The sequence below is a fragment of the Copadichromis virginalis genome, linkage group LG9 (genome assembly GCF_057382275.1).
Source record: "Copadichromis virginalis isolate Kocher_CV1m ecotype Utaka linkage group LG9, C_Virginalis_male_GT1.1, whole genome shotgun sequence".
NCBI classification, from domain to species: Eukaryota; Metazoa; Chordata; class Actinopteri; order Cichliformes; family Cichlidae; genus Copadichromis; species Copadichromis virginalis.
This window is the reverse complement of record NC_140626.1, coordinates 20,503,363-20,526,982: the sequence shown is the minus strand read 5'-3', so window position 1 is coordinate 20,526,982 and position 23,620 is coordinate 20,503,363. Positions and strand designations below refer to the sequence as shown.

Here is a 23,620-nt window from a genome sequence, read left to right as displayed (position 1 = left end):
TGCACATGTTGTTCCAGAGCTGCTGGTGGAAGCTTTTCTATCACTGCGACACTTTTAGCAACCAAAGCGGTAATTAGCCCACCAATACAGCAACACTGGAGGGATTACTTGTCTATTTTTAAAAATACTGCCGACTGGAAATCGCTTTGCTACACCAAGTAATCATGACCAAGAGAGCCGCATGCCACATTGTTTCCCATCATTATACATGTGTCTTTGGAAAAAAGATGAAATGGTACTAGAGTGCCCCCCACCTCTTCACTTTATTTGTAATTCCTTACAAACATGGTATAAAACTACTTTTAAATGAGTTTCTCTACAGTTAAAACAAGAATATAGTCCGAGTGAAGTGTATTCGTGTGGAGGAGCCTCTTAGTCACACAATGTCACATCCACCTGTTCCTCCTTTAGTTCTGTGTCTACATCAGTTGACAGAAGCTGTTACAAGATAAAGATGAGATATAGGCTATATTTATCCTGGGAGTTGAGGAAATTACTAGTTTGAAAAGTCAAATATAGTATCACAAATCAAAATTTACATGAGAAAAGGCTCATTAAAATCTATGCACTCTTTTTAATTTTTGTAAAGTTGTCCCGTGAACCAGATTGCAGTCTTTGACTTCATGTTTTTTTTTTATAGCTGCAATTTACAGATGACTCTGAATCTGTAAATTGCATCACATGCAGGCAGTCATACAGTTGCTATAAAAGGCTATGAGGATGTACTGAATAAAACGTCTGTGTTTGCATGATAGTGAATGCTGTGTAGAATGGGCACATTGTGGGTTGCAACTTCCTTGAGAAATGCTCGTCTGTACAAATATGACTTTAAGCCACTAGTCACAGGAAACCAAACATTACAAAATACAAGAGATTAAATAAAAATCTGCTGATCTGTTGGTTGGTATGTTCAATTCAAGGCCATGCTTATGTAGCATGGATCCAGAAAATAGCAAAGTGGTAACCGCTTGGAAGTATTTCATGTGAGCTACAAGAACATCTTTTCTTTGTAGGTTTGCAAAAGAATAGACTTGACTTCAAACTGTGGGCAAGTGAGTTGGCAGTGACCACTGAAAGCCATATGCTGTCTTTTTAATATTGTTAATATTTAAGTTTAAGACCTTGCTTTATAGTTTAGCTTATAGTTAGAATAAGGTTTATGATATGCTTTGTGACTTAGTTGAAATGGTTAAATTTGGGCGTAAGAGGCTTAGGAATGCATTATTGCGATTGAATATGCTTACAAAGATAGCCAAACAAACTCTGAGTGCGTGTCTTTTTCATACACGCAGAGGTCTGAAAAGAGAATGACTTTTAGCTAAAGTATGAGAAGAGTTTATCCCTGCGACGTCAAACTACACTGTACTTGTGCATGTCCCCAGCAATACAAATGTCAAGTTAGAGTGCTGTTGAGCTACACATACGGACAGATTTCTCAGATTACCAGTTGATGCTATGAGATGGCAGAAACAGCTGGCTAATAGGAAACTTAAGTGCTGAACATTTGGTCCTCTCCAGGCCAATCCTCACAGACATAAGTCCTGTGTAAACTCTGCAAAACTGAACCGCTCTCCCCAGAGGCAAAGGGGGGAAAGCTCCTGTCGTCACTGTTATTTATTACCATGTAAACTGTGGAGAATCCTTTGCACTCACAGTAGCTTTGCAGAAACCTCATCAGGCTGCGCAGTTACTACGCTGAGGGGTTGAGCTCTTACGTTGGGCCTCATGATCATTGTTTCAGTTGAGGGTTCCTCTTTCCTCCTGAGCTGCTCCCTCCTGTTTGTACAGGCAAAGGAAGCAGTGACTCAGAAAGCATAAATACACAACTTTACTTGTATACACGCAACGAAACGCACTTGCATAAACTGTGTACATGCACTACCTCCGAGCCCTAACCCCGGCAGCTGCGCCCATCCGTCCATCTCTCACTGAGTCTGTGCTGACTCGTCCTCACTGAAGAAAGCATGGCAGCAAAAGGAGCAGAACTTTTTGTCTACAGGACAGATGGAAGAAGAGAGAAATTACTATCAATGCCAGGATATTAGTTTGGGACATAGAGTTAGTAGTTTGGGGGTCTTGCAGAATTTATAAAGAAAGCTTAAGGATTCAGAAAGTAAAGGCGACAAGTAAATATTTCTGACCTTGTTGGCAGGCACCAGAAATAGTAGTTAGTTTAAATTAATAAATCTTTTAACATTCTTTTAACCTGTTAAAGGATTAATAAACAGGATAATCTGTTAAAATGTCACCTGAGGCTGCAGTGTCACTCTCTCTGCTATGAGAAGTAAACAAACCAGGTCAAAATCAGGGCAGTTGAAATTTGTACTTTTAATGGGGAACTGTGACATACAGCCGCTTGACTGTGGTGATGTGTGACACCAGGAAAGACGGCTGCACATGTCAAAATTGGAAACGGATTCAAATAGAAATACATACTCCTTTTTCTACGGCCAGTATTTAACATTGACCATTAAATTGTGCTCGGTTTTGACTCGTTTTCTCTTGTATTTTTTTTATCTTGAGGCTAAGCAGCTCCATTTTTGTTTTCTCTCTTATTAAATGCCTAGAAAACTGATCGCCAAAACCTTCCCTGGTGTCCGCTGAGCTTTAAATGAAGTGGAACAGAATACGCCTAGGAGCAGCTTTTTAAAAAGACATTTTAAATAATTTTAAAGTTTTAAAATTGCCTGCTTTTAATTTGAAGCATATCACGCTCTTATTACATAATAAATATTTGGCATTTGTGACTGAAAACATCGTTTTCTTTTGGATACTACACATGCGAGAGCAAACGTCCTCAATTCAGACGTCTTTAAGCTGCCTGATGTTAGTTCAGAGTCCGATTGCTCCCTTGTGATAATAACACAGGTGATTGTCATGTGAACTCACGGTGAGGGCGTGGGTGCCATTTCTTGTTCTGTCCAGGCAGCGCCCTCCTCTAAATCAAAAGGAGCGTTTCCACTAAGGAGAACACATCTGAGGCAAACTTTCTTCTGCTGAAAGAGCAACCATGTCCCAATCTCATTATTATGGCATTATCTGGGGTTGATGTGTGAAAACGGCTTAAGCACCCAGCATGGTTGGTAGTCCACAGTGACTATGGAGACCTTTACACAGCTTTACAGGCCTTTGTATTAAACAGGGGCGGGGGGGTAAATCTAGGTTTGTTCCATGTTAGTAATCAACAGCACATAAATAAGATGCAAGACAAATAAGAGATTATGAAATACAGATTACAGCAATGTTTAAACAGCTTTAATGGGCCCAGCACAGAAAAAAGAATGAACATTGATGCGAATAAGAAAAAATTTATTGGCCTTATTTGTATATTTGATCCAGGACATCCCAGATACCGTCACTATATTGACCAAGCAGTTTTTATTGAGAGGAATTTTTACCTGTTTATTTATGACTAACGCAGAGCTGCTGGTAAGTGGCGACAGGCTCAGGTATGTCTTGCCCTGGCTTTCAGTTGTGTTTGCGCTCCACACTGATCAAAGTCACTTAGACAGGTGTAAGCGCTGTAGATGGCAGTCATGCTGTCAGCCACACCACCGTCACCACGCCCTTCTATCTGTGTGGCCTTTTCAGCCCTCCCGGGGGAGCTGCTGGAACCGGATAAGGGTAGTCATGGCTCAAAGTACCACTTAAGTGGAGCACAAACACTCAGGCGCATATGTGGACCGTTTTTAAAATTACGCCAAACAAAGGCGTATGTATACATGCGCCTGCTTTTCTCTGTGCTTCCTGCAGATTCTGTGAGAGTTAATAGAATTAGATGTACCGTCTTAAATGAAATGCACATGACCATTCATAGATGAAATTTGCAGCGTAGTGCTGGTGTGTTTGTGTATTTTGCTTCAGTCTCTCACACACGCAGACACGCAAAGTGGGAGATGGCGGGTGAGAGCAGAGGAAGTGGAATGATAGTTTATAGTTGTGAGTAGGTGGATGGTTGTATTGTTGGCTGATGCGTGTGTGGGTTTTCTGGTGAGGCCACTGGGAGCATTAAACTCCACACTGTGTTTAGACCGGAGTGGACTAGTCTAAACTGCATAATAAATACCATTACTCATTTGTGAGATAAAGGATGCGTGTCTGTAGTTCGTTGGAATTATGTTTTTGGTCAGTAGCTGAAGTCTTTGTCCCACTTAGTTGTGCAGGCTGTCCGGAGCACTGTGGGGCTCTATTGTTTACCCTCCATTCTTCATTAATAATCCACCGTCACCCCCTTTCTCTCGGCTCTCTCCTCTCCACTTTGCACACAATCTTCCTTTTCTCCTTGTGCTGTTCTCCCCACACGCCTTCTCTATCCTTCTTAGTCATTCCTTTCTTTTGTTATCTTTCAGCACTTTCTCCTTTAAAGTCTTCACCCCCTCCTCTTCTTCTCTGTGGTGCCCTCTCGGACAATGAAGGAATCCCCAGGCTGGGTCGGAGGAAGAGGGGAGAGCAGCTAGAGCTGGACTGTGACTGACAGCCCTGTGTGGGACTGGCTGTTTGGCCTTTGTCCCTCTGCCAAGGAAAATGGAGGGAACCCAGAGAGGTGGAACAGTGGGAAGGCGGAGGGAAGAAAGACCAGTTAGGGCATCATTCATGTGTAGAAGTTTTGGCCAAAGCCTCGCCTCCCCCTTCTCCTGCAGAGTAGCCCAAACATTGCTCCATGTGCTCCATTAGCACTGGCCTTGAAATGACCGAGATTGAAATCCTGCTGGTGTTGGTGCTTTTAGCTTCATATAGCTCTACACATACGAGGAGGACGAGAGCTAGGGAGCGGCCTTCTGTCTGTAGCCACTCATGTACTGACTGAGTTTATACCACAACAATGGCCACCGCTGTCTGTAGAGACAAGCGTCCAGTAATGAGCCTCTCTCGGGTGACCGACCAAGTTACTCAGTCAACCAGATCCTCTCAGCTTTTTATTTCCCCGGACACTGAAAGAGTTCAGGAAAGCACAAAAGCATGGGCTTTCCCCTCCCTTCTCTTTGAGCCCCTCACCCGATTGTGTGTGTGTATGTTTGTGTGTTGAGAGGGAATGGCTGTTTGGAAGAGTGGGGACATAAGGACTAGGCTGACAGGGCAGATTTGGCATGAGATTAGGGGGCCCAGGAATGTTTGGATAGGAATTTCAGTTGTGCATTAAAGAGAATTTTAATGACCGTATGTAATTTCCCTCTTTCTGGCACACTTGGGTTGATTTCATATGTGCATCCATTGATTAAGTGCTTTTTTAAAGCAAGCTAAGACCTGAACCAGTGGGTTCAGTTGCATAGTTTTTGTTTTAGTTAGAACTAAGCCAGAAAAAGTTTATTCGTATATCAAGCACAATGAGCTACCACAAAGCTTTAGCATTACACTGTATAGTACTTTTGCAAAATGCTTCATACTGATGGAAAAAAAACAACACAAAAGGAACAATAGTGTAGTAAAAATAATGAAAGTAAAAGTTAAATCCATTAAAGAAACAGAGACTCAGTAAGAGAGTTATTAAAAGCAAACATTAAAATGATTACTTAAGACCAGGAACTTGGCTACAGAAAGACTAAACAAGTATGCTTTTATTTTTGAATTAAATAGTCATAATGTTATAAGTTTAACAGGATTCAGAAGATTAAAAAGGGGCTCAAAACCAGGCGGCCGGGTTCAGATAATCTGATGGGTCGAGTTGCTGATGGGTCGAGTTGCTTCATAGCTTAAGAACATATTGACGTCCTCAACCACGCAGAGCCTAAAAAACTGATAATAAAGTTTTGAACTAAGTCAAAAACTAATTGGAAGCCAATTTAATGACCTCAGCACAGCTTTGAAGACTTGGATTGTTACTTAACTTTTCTTCAGTCTGAATTACAATTAATTTCTTGAAATATGTTTTTAAAAAGTAGCTTTTAGTCAACAAACCGACATTTTTTTTAGATTGAAGTTTCTCCCTGATCCAGTGCAAATACCCTTTGTTTAAAAAAAAAAAAAAGAAGAAGAAGGTTGAATTAAGTTTTTGTGTGCGTGCTTGTAGATTGGCTTGCTCCGTCTCTAGTCAGATGGCAGGATTGGAGGGAAACTAAAAGCTAACTGGAATCACTTGATTGGAACACTGCATCCTCTGTAAACATCAGGCCTGGTCTAACGGTCGAACGTCACTAATACAAAGCACGTACAGTCCACCCAGATTTCCTCATGGTATAAGTAGCCACATTTTAATTGGAGTTAAGTGAGGTTGACATGTATTTCCAGTGTATGTAGAAATACATGTAGATTTAAGACTTCTTCAGTGCACATGGCTGCTGCCTTAATGCCCAGACAGTCTTACTACTGTAGCCGGAGTTCTGAAGCTGGAATATGCAACACATTTTTGACAGTATTAGACAAAAGAAATTCATAATAACCTTTAAGCATGTTGTAATTGGAGTGATCTGAGAGTGAAGTGGACTCCTGGACTCTCAGGATTTAGAAAATATAGCTTGGAATGGGAGACTTCACCAATTGCAGGTGTTTCCTCAGATCGCATCATAGCTGTGTAGACAGAGTCTGTGCAGTGGTGTGTGGGTTAAGCAGAGGACTTTAACTTGGGAGTGTGAGGTGTTTCAGTGGATTTAGGGCACTGTGGCAATGGGGCTATTCCTTCTTAAATAAATTATGTAATTATTTTTCCCCTGCAAAGAAGTTATTTGCCAAGTACTTTGTGACTGAACAAATAAAGGATCAAACTAATTAGCTCCACCATCCTGGACAGTAGCTGGAGTGGCCCTCCAGATGAGGACAATGACTATCGTTGCCATTTGCAGTGCAGTATGGTGGAGTGCAGTTTGGGACAAGACACTGAAGCAGCTGAATGATAGAGAAGACCACCAGGGCACTGACTTGCTGGGACTGAACTTTTAAAAACTTTAAAAAGAAGTGAAATTTAAAAATGCTAAAATTAGTTGCCAAATAATCCTGGGTGACTCGCCCATGTAGAGTCCGTGCGAACAACACCGGTGTTGAAGACTATAATACTCTGCATACTCATGTGCTCTGAGTTAAAGACCTACAAAGCAGGATCTCCTTTGGTATGCCTAAATGATGACTGTGATGAACAAGCATGCGTGCAAACACATCCTGAGGCACATAGCCCTCGTCTGAGTGCAATGCAGCCTAAACAGGACGAAGCATCTAGGGAGTTTCCATGCACTTAAAGGTAGCATGCCTTTAGCTTAGTGTTTGTTTTTGTTAGATGCATTGCTCTCTATAGCAGGCAGGGTGATCGGGCTTGATTTTACTCTATACAATGAGGAATTTCCTGAATAAGTACACACTGCACACAAAACATTTCACCCAAGTTAAACAGACCCAGTCCTCCCACTAGTGAAATCTTACCAGAATCCAACTGCATCTGTGCAGCTGTGTCAATTCTCATAACTAACTTGCATGCAGTTGGGTCACTGACCAAACGTGCAAAGTTGGTGCAAAAATATAAATGCAAAGCATAAAACCCACAAAAGGGAAAAACAAAACAAACCATGACAGAGAGGAACCTCGCCTTCAGGTTTTAGGTGAAGGGGGAGGCAAGAGGTTTTATTTTTTATTTTTTATTTTTTTAAGGCTGATCCAAAGTCAATTAAACCTAAACACATCCATGTGTTTGTTTCATAACTGATGAAGTCCAGCATGTGTAGCTTACCTTCTGTTCCTGTTTCAGTTACCTTCTATTTTGTGTTTGTGACATCGTGCCTCCAATAAAAACTGGCCCGTCTGCTGAATGAGACGTCCTGATCAAACAAATATTTAACCGTCTGCGTTTCTAGGGCTTGGCTACTGTTTCTAGTTTGAATGTTTTTCTGTAGGCACAAGTGAAACTTGAAAGTGGGCTGTATTGACTGATATGCTGCATATTACTATAAGTGTTCTGACACCCCGCACTGCCACACTGCCCTCTGCTGACGCCTGTGGTCTGCCCCCTTCACTCCCTGCTGCTATGCAGTAAAACATCCTCCTGTTCACAGCTTCGCTCTCTTCCTTGTACAAACAGCTCTTGTCGGAGCCTCATTAAAACACTCTGGTTGCAAAGTCGTAAAAGAAAAGCATCACACTGGTCTCGTTGTCACCAGTGTGTCATCTCGCTCCAGAAATAGTTACCGTCACGTACATATTTGCAGTCCTGCAAATCCCACTGAAGTGACTGAACAGACTGCCACGCTGCGCTGAAGAGACAACAGTGTGGGTACACAACTTGTAATTCCTGATGACCCATTGACCAGTATGACACTGCTTGTTTTCCAGTGTTTGATTTGAAAATAGATCAGTCATGGTGGAAGCGTCAAAGACATCAGACCCGGGTCTCATTGAAGGAGCTGACATTTATTAGCCGTTCTGAAATTAGATGCATTCAAGAGCAGATTTTATTGTTGTTCTTGTTCTTGTTTTTGTTTACAACATTTTATTTAGTTATTCACCCTGATGTGGTTGCAGTGACAGATGGGGTAATATTGCACGGAGGGTATGGACTGTGTATGTAGACTGGATTCATCTGGTAACTTAGGTAATGTGAGGTAAATGCACGAGACCTGTTGATGCGTGTGTTCCAATTATTCAAAATAAACACTGAGACCAATGCAAATTCCAGGAGTTTGCTGGGAGTAATGGCAAAACAGGAGGGCGTTGGAGTGTTGGCACTTACGCTCTCCTTATTGATCAAATTCTGGGTAACAAGTGTGCAGAAAAAAGCTCCCTGTAACTAGTAGTCGTAGTGTCGTCTCCCTCCAGGAGCTTAAAAACTCTGGTTCAAGTGTGGGGGTTCTAACACCACCCTGAGGGGTTTTTCATCTTTAAGTTTTTCCTGTTCTGCCCAGTAAGGTTTCCTCCTCCCCTCCCAGAGGCTGGTTCCCACCTGGCTCCTGCACATGGTTACCTGTTCACATGATCACCTCTCAGCTCCTGTTTCTCGTTTCTGCCATTTGATCCCTCTCACCTGCTCCTCAATGAGCCAACGCCCACTCTCTGTTTATTTTCTCTGTTTATGTTCTCCTCCCATTTCACTCGCCATCAGGTGGGGAACTTCCAATCAGAATTTTGGAAAGTACCGGCGAGCCCGTCATTGCGCTGCCAGCAAAAGACGAGCCAAATTTTTGGGGTATAAATGCCTTTTAACCCCTGCCAAACGAAACGCATCGCTAGTTATCAGGAAATGTCTGTCATTGAGGAAACCAGTGGAGCTGAACACAAGCTTAAACACAGAGCTTTCTCTCGGGATGTTTGTTTTTACCCTTATGTCAGACAAAATCCTCATAATACACATGAAAGAAGATTTGGCACTATCTGATTTATTTCATATTTATGCAACGGTTCGGAAGCTGTAGCGTAAGCAGGTTTTTTAAAATCTTTAATCCACAGTGGAGGAGGAAGAGCTTAGAAATTGTTTGGATTTTTCAGTTTAGTAAACGAATCATTGGTGATTGAAACACAAAAGTTGTTTTCAGCAGAAGATGCTGCTGATGGCTTGAGGTTTAATTTGAATTAAGGTCGAGGCTCCAAGCTTGCGGACGTGAGGGCACTCTATGTTCAGAAAAACAACCCGAAGAATAACTTTATACAAATTCCTTTTCCAGAATGCTTTAGTCTGCAAGTTCCTGAAGGCTGTTCCTCCCTGTCCGAGCAGTTGATGGGACTGTTGACAGGGTGGACAGTGGATCCTCTGTGGGCAGTACAATCCGGGTCTGATTGAGGGGTTAATAACTGCATAGTTCTGTCCTGTTACTCTTGCTGCTCCTCGCCAGCTTGTCTTGTCTGTCCATCTGAGCAGCAGATGACACGCACACAGTGCGGCTGGCGGAGGAATGTTTCTGAACGCTCGCCTCTCCAACAACCGGGCTCTTGTGAAAGCACTTGGCACGGCCACAGCCGCAGCACTCTTCCCAGCTCTGCGAACGAAAGCCACTTTGTTTGGCTGCCGTTGCCATGGTGTGGAGGAATTTTTTTTTTTTTTTTTTGGGAGAATATAAGGATGGATTTTAATCCCCCCCCCCCCCCCCCTTTTTTTTTAAAACCAGTTGTTTAGATGCTGCCCTCTTCCCTCTTTTGCATATAAAGGATGTTTCATGTTGAATTTATGGTTGGGCAGAGAGGAATGTCAACAACACTTGAGAAACACAACTGAAATCGTTTGTAGGACTTTTGACCAAAACAATGAACTAATTTATCTATTAGGTGTTTGTTGGAGTCATTTACTTATCTTGTGTGTCAATTTTTGTGCCACAAAAACACTAATCTGCTTATCTTTTGTTTTGTATCACCACACACGGTTTTTCCTTTCTCATAATGTGCCGTTGTGGGGGTATAGTTAAATTAAAGAGTCTGTGTTACCTTATTTTACAGAAGTTTCTGCATTTTCCTGTAATTTGATAATAATAACAAAAACTGGTTGGAAAATATTTTTATTACCGTCCTTCAGGGAAGGTTAACACTTCCTTGAAGAGAGGCAGTATTATTTTTGGGATTGCTGCCAGACCTTTGACCTTGTTTCAAGTTTGCTGTTGATATAATCAGTAGAATTAATCAATAAGGAAAGGAATCATTAATTGCGCCCTGTAATCATAACTAAATTGTGGATATGCCTGAGGCTGCATGTGGACCATCATCAGCTCTTAATTTTATGTGAGATCGCATTGCTCTTACTACTCCTGGTCTAAAAAGGAACATTAATAAAGCTGAAACAACTAGTACATCAGTTAATCCAGGGACTGAAATCATGAGATTTTTTTGATCATTAATTCTCAAATGCTATCATCCTGCTGCTTGTGCATTGAGCCTGATTGAAAGAGTTATTCTGACTAATGTTGTTTAATGTGTGTTTACAGCCTTTCTTCAGACTACTGAACCTCCGGAAACTCGGCCTGAGCGACAATGAGATCCAGAGACTCCCGCCTGAGGTGGCTAACTTCATGCAACTGGTGGAACTGGACATCTCCAGGAACGGTACAAGCTCACTGCGAACCATCTGTCATAACTCTCATAAAACCACCCTTTGACACATTTTTTTTAAAAGTATGTCCTCATATGGGGATAGTGACTTTAGTTTACAGCATAAAACAATAAAGTCACCACTGTTTAGCAAAGTATAGAAAACATTATGAAGTAAAAGGACTCAGGAGGACATAACCAGTGTCTTGATCGCCCAGGACCAGTAAGAACTGCATATTGGGCAAGTTCATTGGCCAACTTTGTAATGAAGTTTCCACCAGTGACAGTTGTGTTCACCCGTGAAACCCCTCTCTAACAAACATTTATCTTTTTATGCTGCCACCCACTTATTTTCACATTAAATGAAGTGACTTTGACTTAAAAGGTCCAAATCTGATGGTTTTAAACAACTAAACTCATCTTCATATCAATGGGACTGACAGTTTTTACCCATCACTGAATGTAGCTTCCAGAGTATGACACGATGTGTGCTCTTTATACATGCAGAAAGTACTGATGCAGGGGTCACATTGGCTTCAGTTAAGTTAAGCTTTATGTTATAAAATTGGGGTCAGGGTGTATGAGATTAGTGAAATAAAGCGGTTAGTCTTATTGGGGTTGAAAGACAACATGAAGCCAACGCTGTTCATGGCCAGACAGCACAAGTGCTTCATTCGCAACGGTGACTAAAAATCGATGCATGACTACGGTAAAACGTACCACAAGTATGTGTAGAAATAAAAAGAATACAAGGTTAAAGCCCAGAAACATCTATTTTTCATATCAGCGGTCCAGCCTCGTGCCGAAGCCTCGTTTCTCTGACACACACAATGAGCTGTGAGGAGCTGCCTCTGTGCCTGAGACGGCGAACCCAGGTGAAGTCAAAGAAAAAACTTTTCTAGACTTCACAACAGCAGCCCTTGTTACTCTAATCATAATAATCATAATAAAACCAGTGAAGGTAAAAAGCCAGTAGTAGCACTTTATCAAATCACCTGTTCCACAAGGTTAGACATGAAGCTTCAGCTTCTCCCATAAACCATCACTTTATTTAACACCATGATGAAGATTTTAGAAATGAAACCTGCCTGTATGCAGATTAATTGCTGGAGTAGTTTTCTATGATCTTTATATTTGCATTTTACATCTTTAAGTTTGCTTCAGGTTGACAGCAGTCTTTCGTTGTCACTGCAATACCTGCAGCATGCAGTGGAAACAAATTTTTGCACCCCAGTGTAAGGAGAGCATGGTCAGATCAGTTAAATATTAGCTAGCCCTCTGTGCCAGATTCAGATAGCCATCTATAAATGTACGCCTAAATGACAAAACCATCCAAATCAAACTGCTGATTCTGCCCTCGGTCAGAAAGGTAAGGTGAAACCCACGTCTGAGTTTGCCCAGCGATATTATTTTCTGCTGTAATGCGCACAAATATCTTGCCCTTTCCATGTCCTTGAATACTTCACATACACAAACGCCGTGGTAGTGGCAGAAAGGTCTCTGTGTTAGATAGGAGACATCTGCCCTGCTACACACTGCATCAAGTGCTGGGGGAGGCAGTGTGCAGTGGCCTGTGAGGGCCTTTCCCATCTGTCTGCCTGTCTGCTTCCCCACTCCTGCTGCAGGACAGTGCTGAGCCAGATAAATGTGATTGGCTGCTTGGCTCTGTAGGGATTTCTGAGTGTGCACCTGCAGCATCCAGTAGTGAAAATACACTTTGCAATGATGCCACTAGGTCATATTTCCTCCCCTGCCTTTTTATATGTGCACTAGACTAAGCAACCAAGAGTAAAGTAAACATTTAAGCTGTTTGGCACTGTACAAACTATTTTGCTACCTCTTAATATCAAGGTAAGGTGGCGTCGTTGACCTGCCTTCTGGATAGGACTAATTTCAGCAGGGCTGTGACGTACTCTCAGGGTGCCAGGCAACTACAGTGTCCAGGAGATGAGACTTTCTGCTCGTCCCATGTAAAGTTTTAATCATTGGCCCCAAAATTAATATGATTATATACTTCTAACTTAGTTTATAATATCACAGCATAGTTATTAGTAGACTTATATTTTAGCTTACGACAACAAATCTGCAAAAGGTTTAGTAACTGAAACCTTAAAACTAGAGCTGGGCGATAGAACGATAACGATATGTATCGCGATATAACTTTTACTCGATAGAGAAATTAAGCTATCGCGATAGACCTCGCCGCTCTTGTCCTCTTAAAAAAAAAAAAAAAAAAAAAGGTCAGCCAATCCAAATTAAGTAGCGCAGAGCCGAACCAATCACAGCCGCAGCGTCACGTAGCGTGACTTGTTACGTACAGCACAAGTGCCAAGCCGCACGTGTGTTTGTTTGGGAAGCAGCCAGCGGGTAATGGAGCCAGCGCGTAATGGAGGAAATGAGTGTGCCGACTAGAAAAATCAACCGAGCGTGACCGAAGAGAAAACAGATGATGGTTCCAATGCCGGAGAGATTGTCGAACGGAAGAGCCATAGAAGTTCCGTAGTTTGAAGGTATTTCGGCTATTTCAAGTCTGACAAAAAATAGAGTAGCATGCACTGTAAATTGTGCCGAAAGCAAGTCTGGAAATACAATAAACTGGTGCATGCGTCACACTGTGCGCCACGTTATTGTTTCGGTGAAATGAATTTCTACAAGACTGTTACTGTTAATTCTACTCTCTGCAGTGTTTAAATGCTTACATATACACACAGTTACTGTCCCTCCACACATACGACTCGGTTCTGCTTCTATGCCCCAGCTTTGTTTACTTTTTCCCACCGAGGCTTCTAGACTTCTGATTGGCCAACATTTCGGCACGGTTAGGAATCTAGCGCCACCTGCTGCTTTGGCATGTTCATAGCAGCGTTTTCCTTCATTTCTGCCTTTATGTGTGGACGGGATTATTTTTTAAAACGAAAACGGAAAATCTCCGTTTTCAAAAATACCCGTGTACGCGTGGACGTAGCCTCAGTCTCTGACTGGAAGCGCTAATTCGTCATTCGGCTTTTGTCAGACTAAAGTAACTGTTAAAACTGTTTGAAAAGCTCAGCTATACAACAAGGAGAGATTGAGAATTTCCTTTTAGTTCTCAGTTTATTTGATATTGACAAAAGTTAGTCAGTTTTGTCTGTTCTTCTGTAAAACAAACTAAGATTTATTTTTAGAATTAATATTTTGTTTCTAAGTGGAATTGACAATTTAGTCTGTTTCGTTTGTTCTATTTTGAAACTTAAACGCTTTAGCGGCTGCCTTTTGTGTAGTTTGCAATATTTGCCTTTATTTATCTGAAAAAGTCTCATGTTCCTTAAGTACATCTACCCTGTTGAACTTATTATGGGAAATAAATATTTAAATAAAAACAAGCTGCTGATTATTTCACATTTTACTTGTGAGCAACGGCACATTTAAATCTTACAAATATAGTTATTTGGCTTATATCGTGATAGATATCGTTATCGCCTGAAATGAAAAAAACATATCGTGATATGAAAAAATCTCATATCGCCCAGCTCTACTTAAAACAACTATTGATGGAGTCTTGCTGCAGGTATCGACAGAGGTGGTCAGCTGTGTAAGACCTCGGGTGGATGGGAGCAGGTGAACGGCTCGCTTTCATTCACATTTAAACTGTGAAGAGTCTGTTTGATGACTCATAACTGAACAGCCAGTTTGCTGCACACGTCGACTCCGAAGGTGGACATGCTCTGTGTTGGTATGAAACATGTCATGCTTTTTGGCATCTGTTGAACATAGTATTTACACGAAGAAGCATTGTTTTAATCATAAAACTACTATTATTTACTCATTTTTTTCACTTTTTGCCTAATCCCTTAGATCTATAATACCTTAGGTCTATATACAGCAATAGAAGCGTGCACACCATCTGGCTGCAACTTTATTTTATATAATTTTGTCTGTCTTTAATTCCTTCTTTATCTTTAGCCATGAATTTTACTAGAGAGACGGGCTGCAATCAAGTCCCACCTACCCACCCACACCCCAGGGGAAAAAGTTTGTGGCTTTCCACTGACTGTATTGTACTAAACATAGGCTACTAAAATAATCCTCTGACTTAATGTTTTCAGTCAGCTTAAGGCGTTTTGTTAGTGTTTCAGCCCATAGTTGCATGTTGATTGTTTTCCCTTGTTGGGGGTGTGGTTTTCATAGTATTACACAATGCTCTCTGTCTTTATACTCAGGAAATGTAATGCAGTTAGATTCAGATGTATGTATCAAATGTAACTGATGTGGCCATGCACAGTCAGTTGCCTTCTTCAGAGCTGGTGTGTTTGGACAGATAAAATGAAAGAAAGAGTCAGTCTGCGATTAAATGGGACCAACTCGGCAGTTACATGTAAATTGTTCAATATGGCGAGTAAGTGTAATAAACTGGTGAAAACTGCAAATCTGTTGCTCTCTGCACACACAAAAACTCATAGTTACGTCTTACAGTCTTGCCAGAATGTCATAGGTTTGAAACTAATTCAAAAAAGGCACCCGGCAGTCTTGTTTTTATATAGGAATATAATAAGAATACACCAGTTTCAATCAGCTGACCAAAGTCTCAATCACACAGAGATGTCCCAGACAAGTTGCACTGATTGGCGGAGACTGGCTCGGATTGATTACACCACGCTGCTGACCTGTCTGCGTTTATGAATTAGACAAAAATCATTTGCAAACCCTCAGCAATCTATGAGTGATTGCAGTTAGTCTGAAGACGATCGCAAACACCTGTGTATCAAAAGTGTTCGCCCAGAATCTGCTCGTGGGTGTCGCACACTCAACCTGTGGGCAACCAGTTGGTCACCGCAACTCCTTAGACACAATCTCAAACGTTAAATGCAGTCTTTGGACAACCACAGATTTTTACCCTAGCCACAAAGAGGTCTTTTAGTGTGACTGAACCATAACTGATATGGTATTGTGTGCTCACCTTAGTTTTAATTTATGTTCATTTGGTTATTTTTGTCACCATAAGAAGTGTTTGTGATTTTCTTGAGACTGAGATCTCTGTGTAAACATAAGTCACTTGCTTTGAAAAGGTGTTTCCTTTGACAAGTGCTTATTATATCAAAATCATAAAAACTTTAATAAAAGAATAAAGGCTAAATATTAAGCAATAAAACATGACTAAAAACTGAAACAAGCAAATGTAGTTTTGAAACCTAATGAAACTAAATTGAATTGAAAAAAGGAACATGAAAACAAAATGCTAATGTAAATATTAAAATTATACCACACTATTAGAACTGGCACTGATATCAGCCCTGTTGAATGAGCTGGTTAAATTAATTTTGTACTAAATTTTCAAAGCTCATGCGATGAAGAGCTGCAAGATTTTGAAAAAGGATAGATATTATTTCATAATGAATAATTATTTGGTTCCTGACTCTAAATGGTCATTAATAAGAACAAAAATCACGTGAATTAGCTGAAACACATATGTACATGTGTCTTTAATCACCACTATTGGCCTAGATCTTCACAATCAGTGCATCCCTGAGAAAATCAAGATGTACTGCTACACTTTGACCTCTGCAAAAAAAAAAAAAAAAAAACGTCTCATTTTTCTCTCATTTTCTTTTCTCTGACTTCTCTGCTCTTTGGCATCTGGTTGTGGTTATGAGGAACTTTTTAAAATCATTCGCTCTATAGCATCAGCTCGTTTCACGATCCACATCTGTGCATCCACAACGCTGACTCCTCCTCCTTCTTCTCTTTTTCTCCTGCAGATATTTCTGAGATCCCAGAGAGCATTAAGTTTTGCAGGGCCTTGGAGATTGCAGACTTCAGTGGAAACCCCCTCTCCAGGTAAGTGCATTTCAACAGCCCATCATTTTTTATGATCAGTGTGGGGAAAATATAAGAACGGGGTATTCCCAGATACAGTAACGAGAGCAGAGTTGTGGGGGCAACACTGTTTTGACAGACGAAATGAAGCGCGAGTGTCATTTTCTTTGCTCTAATTACTTTGCTAAGTGTGCAGTGAACTGAACTTTTAAATATTGTAGTTGTTCGTGTGTGTGCATGTAAACAGTATATCGAGTTTGTGGAGTGTGACCCTCATTTCACTGCTAAGTAAGGATTAGGAACAGTAAATGAACACATGTCTGGAGCTGATCATTGTTTTGCGTGCTTACTACCGCTTGGCTTAACCAGGATACCAGTTAATTCCCATTATAGCCCCGTTCACCTTCATCATCTTCTTACCCCCTGTCATCAATATCTCTCCGCTCCTACTATGGAAAAGTGATTGAACAGCTGGCAGAAACTTTGATCCTGATTTCTTTAACAGATGTGGAGGGCTAGTAGTCAGTGTGTGAGTTGGCTGTTGCCATTAAAATCTAACAGACACCATTTTCCTCTTTCTCTCTGCCTCAGATTGCCGGATGGTTTCACTCAACTCCGAGCGCTCGCTCACCTGGCCCTCAATGATGTGTCATTACAGATGTTGCCCAATGACATTGGAAAGTATGTACACGCTCATTATGGCTCATAGAAGACAATCTGATAAGTTAAAAGGATTGTTTTTGTTTATTTTTTCAGTTTTTCCTCTTGGTTAGATTAAGAAAAAAATAAAAGCAACACTGACGCAAGTGGGAGCATTGGCTATCTTTTATCTCATTGTAAATGAAAAACCTTGCTCCTGGTCTGGGACGTCGTGAAAGGCCCCTTTGTCCTCTTTCCAGCACTGTGCCGATGCCGGTGCCTAATCTAGAGCCAGGTTCATTCCTTTTTTACTGAAGAACAACCGGTGCCAACAAGCTGGTAGTTGGCAAAGCACAAAAAAACTCATGAATGGAAAGTTGGAACCACAGATCAGGGTATTTCCTGGCTTAAAATTGGCTTTTGGGAATGAGGGGTGGCTGTGAATGTATGCATGATTGGTTGCGCCAATAGTTGACAGTGAGTGCTGTGTTACTGTACTTCATGTAAGTGCGCATTTTTCTGCCATTGCTGGTTATTAGATGAAGAAAAATTAATTTTATGCAAAAAAAAAATGAAACCGAACTTAAAAGATCACAATAGTTATAGTATTATTACAAGCCTGGAGAGACTAAACTAAATTGAAACCAAAGCCAAATATTCTTGTGTTCAGGATGAACCGGGGCCATGTCAGTGGCAACAGGAAGGGTTCCCCAAGAAATGACTGAAGCCTGAAGGATCTGTTCACAATTACTTTCTTACAATATTACCCCAAATTTTGCTGTATCACATTTAGTTCTCAGACCTGCTGCAATGTGGGACCCGTTCTCAGAAGTCAGGCCGAACTGGCTTCGCACAGGCAGAGAAAGTGTTTCCATGTTGGAAAATGACAATCCCACGAGGGGCCAGACATGTACACTTTACTGACACGCTTTAATTTGACGTTAAATACAGCGCATTCTTACTATGATCCATTTAGGCCCTAAGGCGACCAAACAGTTTTACTGACTAAAATGACAGAGAGGTTAATTTATTATACATGAATACTCTTTGAGCATAAACCATCCACCTCAAGGCTTCTGCAGTTATAAATCTTGTTAAAGCAATGCTAGCCATGGTTCACTGCAAAACATTACAGTGGTAGTAATTAGAATTGGGACAATTGGGTAACGAGATGAAGAACAAAACACTGTAAAAAGTTGTAGGAAAAGTAGACTCGGACATTTTTATCATTAAAATATTGCCTATATTCTACCGTAAAGCCAGCTTAATGATCCATTTCTAAACAAAAGAAGGAGGAAAGAAATCCTGATGTTTCAGCAAAGTAATGAGTCTTCATATCTTTTATATTTGGACTTGCACAGTTTTTTTTTTTTTAAGATTTGAGGCGCCTCACACATCTCTACTGATATCTGTCTTTGGCATCAGATTTCCTTATTTTGTGCCAAAAGCAGAGGGTGCAGCAGTCGCTGTGCACACTTTAGTGACAATTCACAGGCGTAAGATTGAGAACCTAAGTGCTTAAAGGTTGCAAAAACTGTAACCTGTGGCCACTGAGATTTACAGATGTGCATGAATAAAGCGAGCGTGCAGGTTCTCGAGGAGTACCGATGTGCTCTGAGGAGGCTGCGGGCCACTGCTGTTCTCAGACAGATGGAAGAGTCCCTCACCACGCCTGGCAGCCCAGACGAACAGACCCGCCATCTGACTAACCAGCCTGCCTCTCCTCTCCCTTCTTTTCCTCCCCCATCCTTTATTCTCTTCACCTGCCAACTCCTGCCCCTCATATTTTTTGTTTCTCTTCATTTATGTGCCTCGTGTTCTCTGTCATTCCTGCTTTTGTAGTTTGGCCAACCTGGTGACGTTGGAGCTCAGGGAGAACCTGTTGAAGTCTCTGCCCACGTAAGTTTTTCATCTCTGCTCATACCACACATACATATTTCACTCTCCGCATTTTTCATTGGGGTGTTTTGTCACTGCTACTTTTACCTGTCAATTACTGTAGACGTTTCGGGAAAGGCACACACCACGAGTTACTTGTAACAGCAGGTTTATGAACGTACATCACTACATGTGAATGAATGGTATGCTGTTACCAGTTGGAGCCGGAGCTCTTTGTTCTTTGAGTGCACATATTTGTGTGACGTAACCGGTTGTGCTTTGATACAGGTCGCTCTCTTTCCTGGTGAAACTGGAACAGCTGGACCTGGGCAGCAATGAACTGGAAGTTTTGGTAAGTCAGCGTCTCATCCCCTTAAATGATCATCATCGTGCTCAGACAACACCCTTGATTGTGTCTTAAAATAATATTTTTCATTTTCGCACAACCAGTAGACCAGACATACACACACGCACACACTCTCAAATTGACACGTATCACAAATATCCCTCTCACAGTCCCACCACAGTAATTATGATCCAGACCACATGTTTACTTCACCAAACGCAGCCCAGCCAGTCTGAAAGAAGTGAAGCCCTGCCTGCACTACCCCAGAGTGAGTGCCGGTTTTAGCCCAGGAACACCCACCTGTCTGTGTAGGACAGAGCAAACAATGTCTCATGTCCTGACGAGGGCGGAGGCTGAACAAACAGTTGACATCATGATGAAACCTTGCCTGCATGCCTGTCATAGACCATCGCTCAGCCAGCTTAGATGCTAATTAATTATTTCATATTTTAAATTTGAGCTCATTTCAAGATCCTTCAGTTGACTTTTTTTCCTAAAATCAGAATCTGATTTACCAACATTAGATTAAGAAATCTGTGTCAGACTAGAAGTCTCTGAAAGTCCTGAAGTTTCTGTTTCAGTACACTAATACACGGGAAAGATCATATGCATATTTAAAGGAGAGCTTTTGTGCTGATTCTTGTACTCACCTGTCATACTTGAATGGTTCAATCCGTATTTATCTTATGTTGGATTTTTGTGCAGCCCCTGTGCATCTATGAGATCTGAGGTTTACTTGTACATTTACTGACCTCATTATTACCATTGTAAAATTACATACTTGATATAAACCAAGGAACAGCATAATAGGGTCACCTTTAATTTTTATTTATCTTCTGTTTCAAAGTTTGAATTGTCCTCTACAGGTTTGTGGGGATTGTTGCCTGAAGTATCAAAGGCATATTTTTCCAACTCGGGAAAAGTGTAGAGTTGGAGATTTGAAGTAATTTTACTGGTGTAGCTGGTGAAAACAGAAGTAAAGGCAAAGCTGAAGCAGTACTTTAGCTAATTGAGCCTACCGGTTAAATACCCTCAACTATATCCAAGGGCTGTGGGTGGATTCCTCTGAAGGGTTTCTGGGCTTACCCTTAGGGATAAGTCTTTAGGAGAGACTCGGAGTAGAGCCTTTACTCTTCTGTATCCAAAGCAGCCAGTTGAGGTGTTACAAACATCTGACTGGGATGTCTTCTGGAAGTTGATAAGGCACTTTTGGGTACATCTGACTGGGAGGAGACCAGATTATGCTTCTTAGCTGTCTTGGGAACACCACACAATTCCCCAGGGAGAACTGGAGGAGGTGCCTGGCGAGAGGGAGGTTTATGGGAATGTTTTTTTTATACGATTGCCCATGTGACGTGGACAACACGGGACAACAGAACTTCTTGAGCTAGTGAACTTTTTTGACAACCTGCCAGATGGCCAGGACTCAAGTGAAGTGCAAAAATGACCAAATAAAACAAAAGTGATGAGTGACAAGAAGAAGACGGCACTGTTGGTGAGGTGTGTGTGTGTGTGCGTGCGTGCGTGCGTGCGTGCGTGCGTGCGTGCGTGCGTGCGTGCGTGCGTGCGTGCGTGCGTGCGTGCGTGTGTCAGCTGCCAGAGAAGAGAGATGGTAAGAAAGCACACCTGGTACTGATGTGTCAGAAAAGTCAAACTGAAAGTCGGAATCCGGTGGGAGTCAGCGCTGATTTCAGCTTCAAGCATCTGAAGCGGTCTGTGGTATAACTGAGGCTGACATCAGATCTTTCTGTAACAGTCATCCACAGATGTCACATGATTTTTCTTTTCCAAATTCTCAGCCCCTCTAACAGATTTCAAATGAAGCACGATCTGCACAACGTGCCGTTTTAACACAAATTAGATTTTACATAAAAATATGGCCACTCACTCTCTTTTCTCCCCTACTTTCCTTTAGCCGGATACCCTCGGCGCTCTCCCCAACCTAAGGGAGCTGTGGCTGGACCGTAACCAATTGTCCTCATTACCACCAGTAAGTACAGCTTTTTCGTTTTTTTGTTTGTTTCTTTAAATGTCCTGATTTTCATGAAGTTCCAAACTGTTGCGTTCATGCAGAATTTACTCCCACTAGCAGTTTTCTTCTTTTTTTGTTTGCTGGATTGTATTGTGTCTCTATAGCTCACTGTAAGTGGTAATTTATGTGTTTGTGTGTGTGTGTGTAGGAGCTGGGAAACCTTCGTAGGTTGGTGTGTCTGGATGTGTCGGAGAATCGTCTGGAGGAGCTCCCGTCAGAGCTGAATGGCCTCCTGGCTCTCACAGACCTGCTGCTCACACAGAACCTGCTGGAGGTCGTCCCGGACAGCATAGGTGAGAAACACCAGGGGAAGGGACAGGCTTGTTTTCTGTGTTGGTGTTGGTGTTTATTACCTTTGTTTTGTAACTAACTCAGTAATTCAATAATAATTCAATAATGTTCTTCCTGTAAACTGTGTGTTATCTTGTCAGTGAAAGTTTTTGCACCTAATCATGAAGCCATATTAAGTATACACTGGGATATGGCTCTAGTGTGATCTTAAACAAGAACAGCACTGCCCCCTACTGGAAAAATAATGCCAATGAAGCACAGATATGTGTTTAATTGCAAGGACTAATTAGATTAACATATTTTACAGTATGTTGTCCGTGAGTCTTGCAAACTCACGTCTACATATTGCAGCTTAGATGGTGCATCATAAATAAGCTGTAATGTGGGCTAAGTCTGTGCTTCTGCTGTTCCTTCTTCTTTGCCCTTGCTGTGGAAAGAATACAAATAATTTCTTAGTAGTGAAGTAAAACAGATTTTAAGAATCGTGAGAACTGCCCACTGCAGCCTCTGTCTTTGTTTTTCATTTACGCTTTTCTGCATAAAACTCTTGCTCAAAATCACACACATCCACACACAGATACATTAAGAAACACGTATGTGATCTGAATGAAAAATAGTGCAGCCCAGTAGTGAAGTGTACGATGTTGTGTATTGCTAAATGTTACCGTGATTTGTCTGCAGGGTCTCTGAAACAGCTGTCCATCCTGAAGGTGGACCAGAACAGACTGACCCATCTGACTGATTCAATAGGCGAGTGTGAAAACCTCACAGAACTTGTCCTGACGGAGAACCTGCTACAGGTAGGGACGCACAGTATAAACTGCTTCCTGCAGCCCTGCATTTGACCTATTAGGGGTTCATGCACACCCATTAATAACTAAGTCCCATTAACAATAATTATGTTGAATCACTGATTCCATTAATGGCTTTCGTCTCCCTCCCTTTCGCTTTCAAAGTCGCTTCCTCGCTCGCTGGGCAAGCTGAAGAAGCTGACCAACCTGAATGTAGACCGCAACCGGCTGGGCAGCGTGCCCAAAGAGCTCGGCGGCTGTGCCAGCCTCAACGTCCTCTCACTGAGAGACAATCGCCTGGGCAAACTGCCTGCTGAGCTTGCAGATGCCACGGAGCTGCATGTGCTGGATGTGGCTGGAAACAGGTACCCTTACTTAACACCGTAGACCGTTAATAATGCACAGCAGCTTTCACAGCAAAGGTTGAAGACCTGAAAAGAATGTCTTTGCCAAAATAGATAAAACAAAGACGTTGCACCGACACTTTTGCCCTTGTAGTTCGTAATTTCATCACAGGTATGACTTTGTGCAAATTGTTTGTTACTAGAATGATCTGAAGCATAATTATCGCTGTCAAAGTGTTATTTCAGAGACTTTTATTCTTACATTCTCCTACAGTCTCTTTGCAAGTCAAAATAATCCCAGCTAGTCTTGTACTGGTGCGTGCTGCCCCCTCATTTCACTGTTTTAACGAGAGAGTGGCCTTACAGCAAGGGTTGTCAAACTGGGGTGGGGTGTGAACAACCGGTCACCAGGAGGTAATTTACTAATCAGAAGGTTGGTGGTTTGATCCCTGGCTGTTCAAGTCTGCATCCCAAAGTATCCTCGGGCAAGTTGCTTTCTGAATGCATGCGAGTAGGTGAATGAGGCATGTTGTGTGCTTAAGAGGAGTAGGAAAGTGCCATTTAACCATGACAGTGGTCC

General features: G+C 41.7%; 1 protein-coding gene across 4 annotated transcripts in view; it reads left to right on the top strand.

Moving 5' to 3' along the window:
- The window catches only part of scrib (scribble planar cell polarity protein), an 81,558-nt gene that overhangs the window by 22,196 nt on the left and 35,742 nt on the right, over positions 1-23,620 (top strand). For all 4 annotated transcript variants that reach the window (XM_085468115.1, XM_085468114.1, XM_085468119.1 and 1 more), the window contains exons 2-10: positions 10,824-10,941; positions 16,662-16,740; positions 17,311-17,400; positions 19,201-19,257; positions 19,525-19,588; positions 21,498-21,572; positions 21,763-21,907; positions 22,587-22,705; positions 22,862-23,061. In XM_085468115.1, coding sequence (XP_085324241.1) covers positions 10,824-10,941; positions 16,662-16,740; positions 17,311-17,400; positions 19,201-19,257; positions 19,525-19,588; positions 21,498-21,572; positions 21,763-21,907; positions 22,587-22,705; positions 22,862-23,061 — 947 coding nt within the window. The remainder of the gene's footprint in view (positions 1-10,823; positions 10,942-16,661; positions 16,741-17,310; positions 17,401-19,200; positions 19,258-19,524; positions 19,589-21,497; positions 21,573-21,762; positions 21,908-22,586; positions 22,706-22,861; positions 23,062-23,620) is intronic.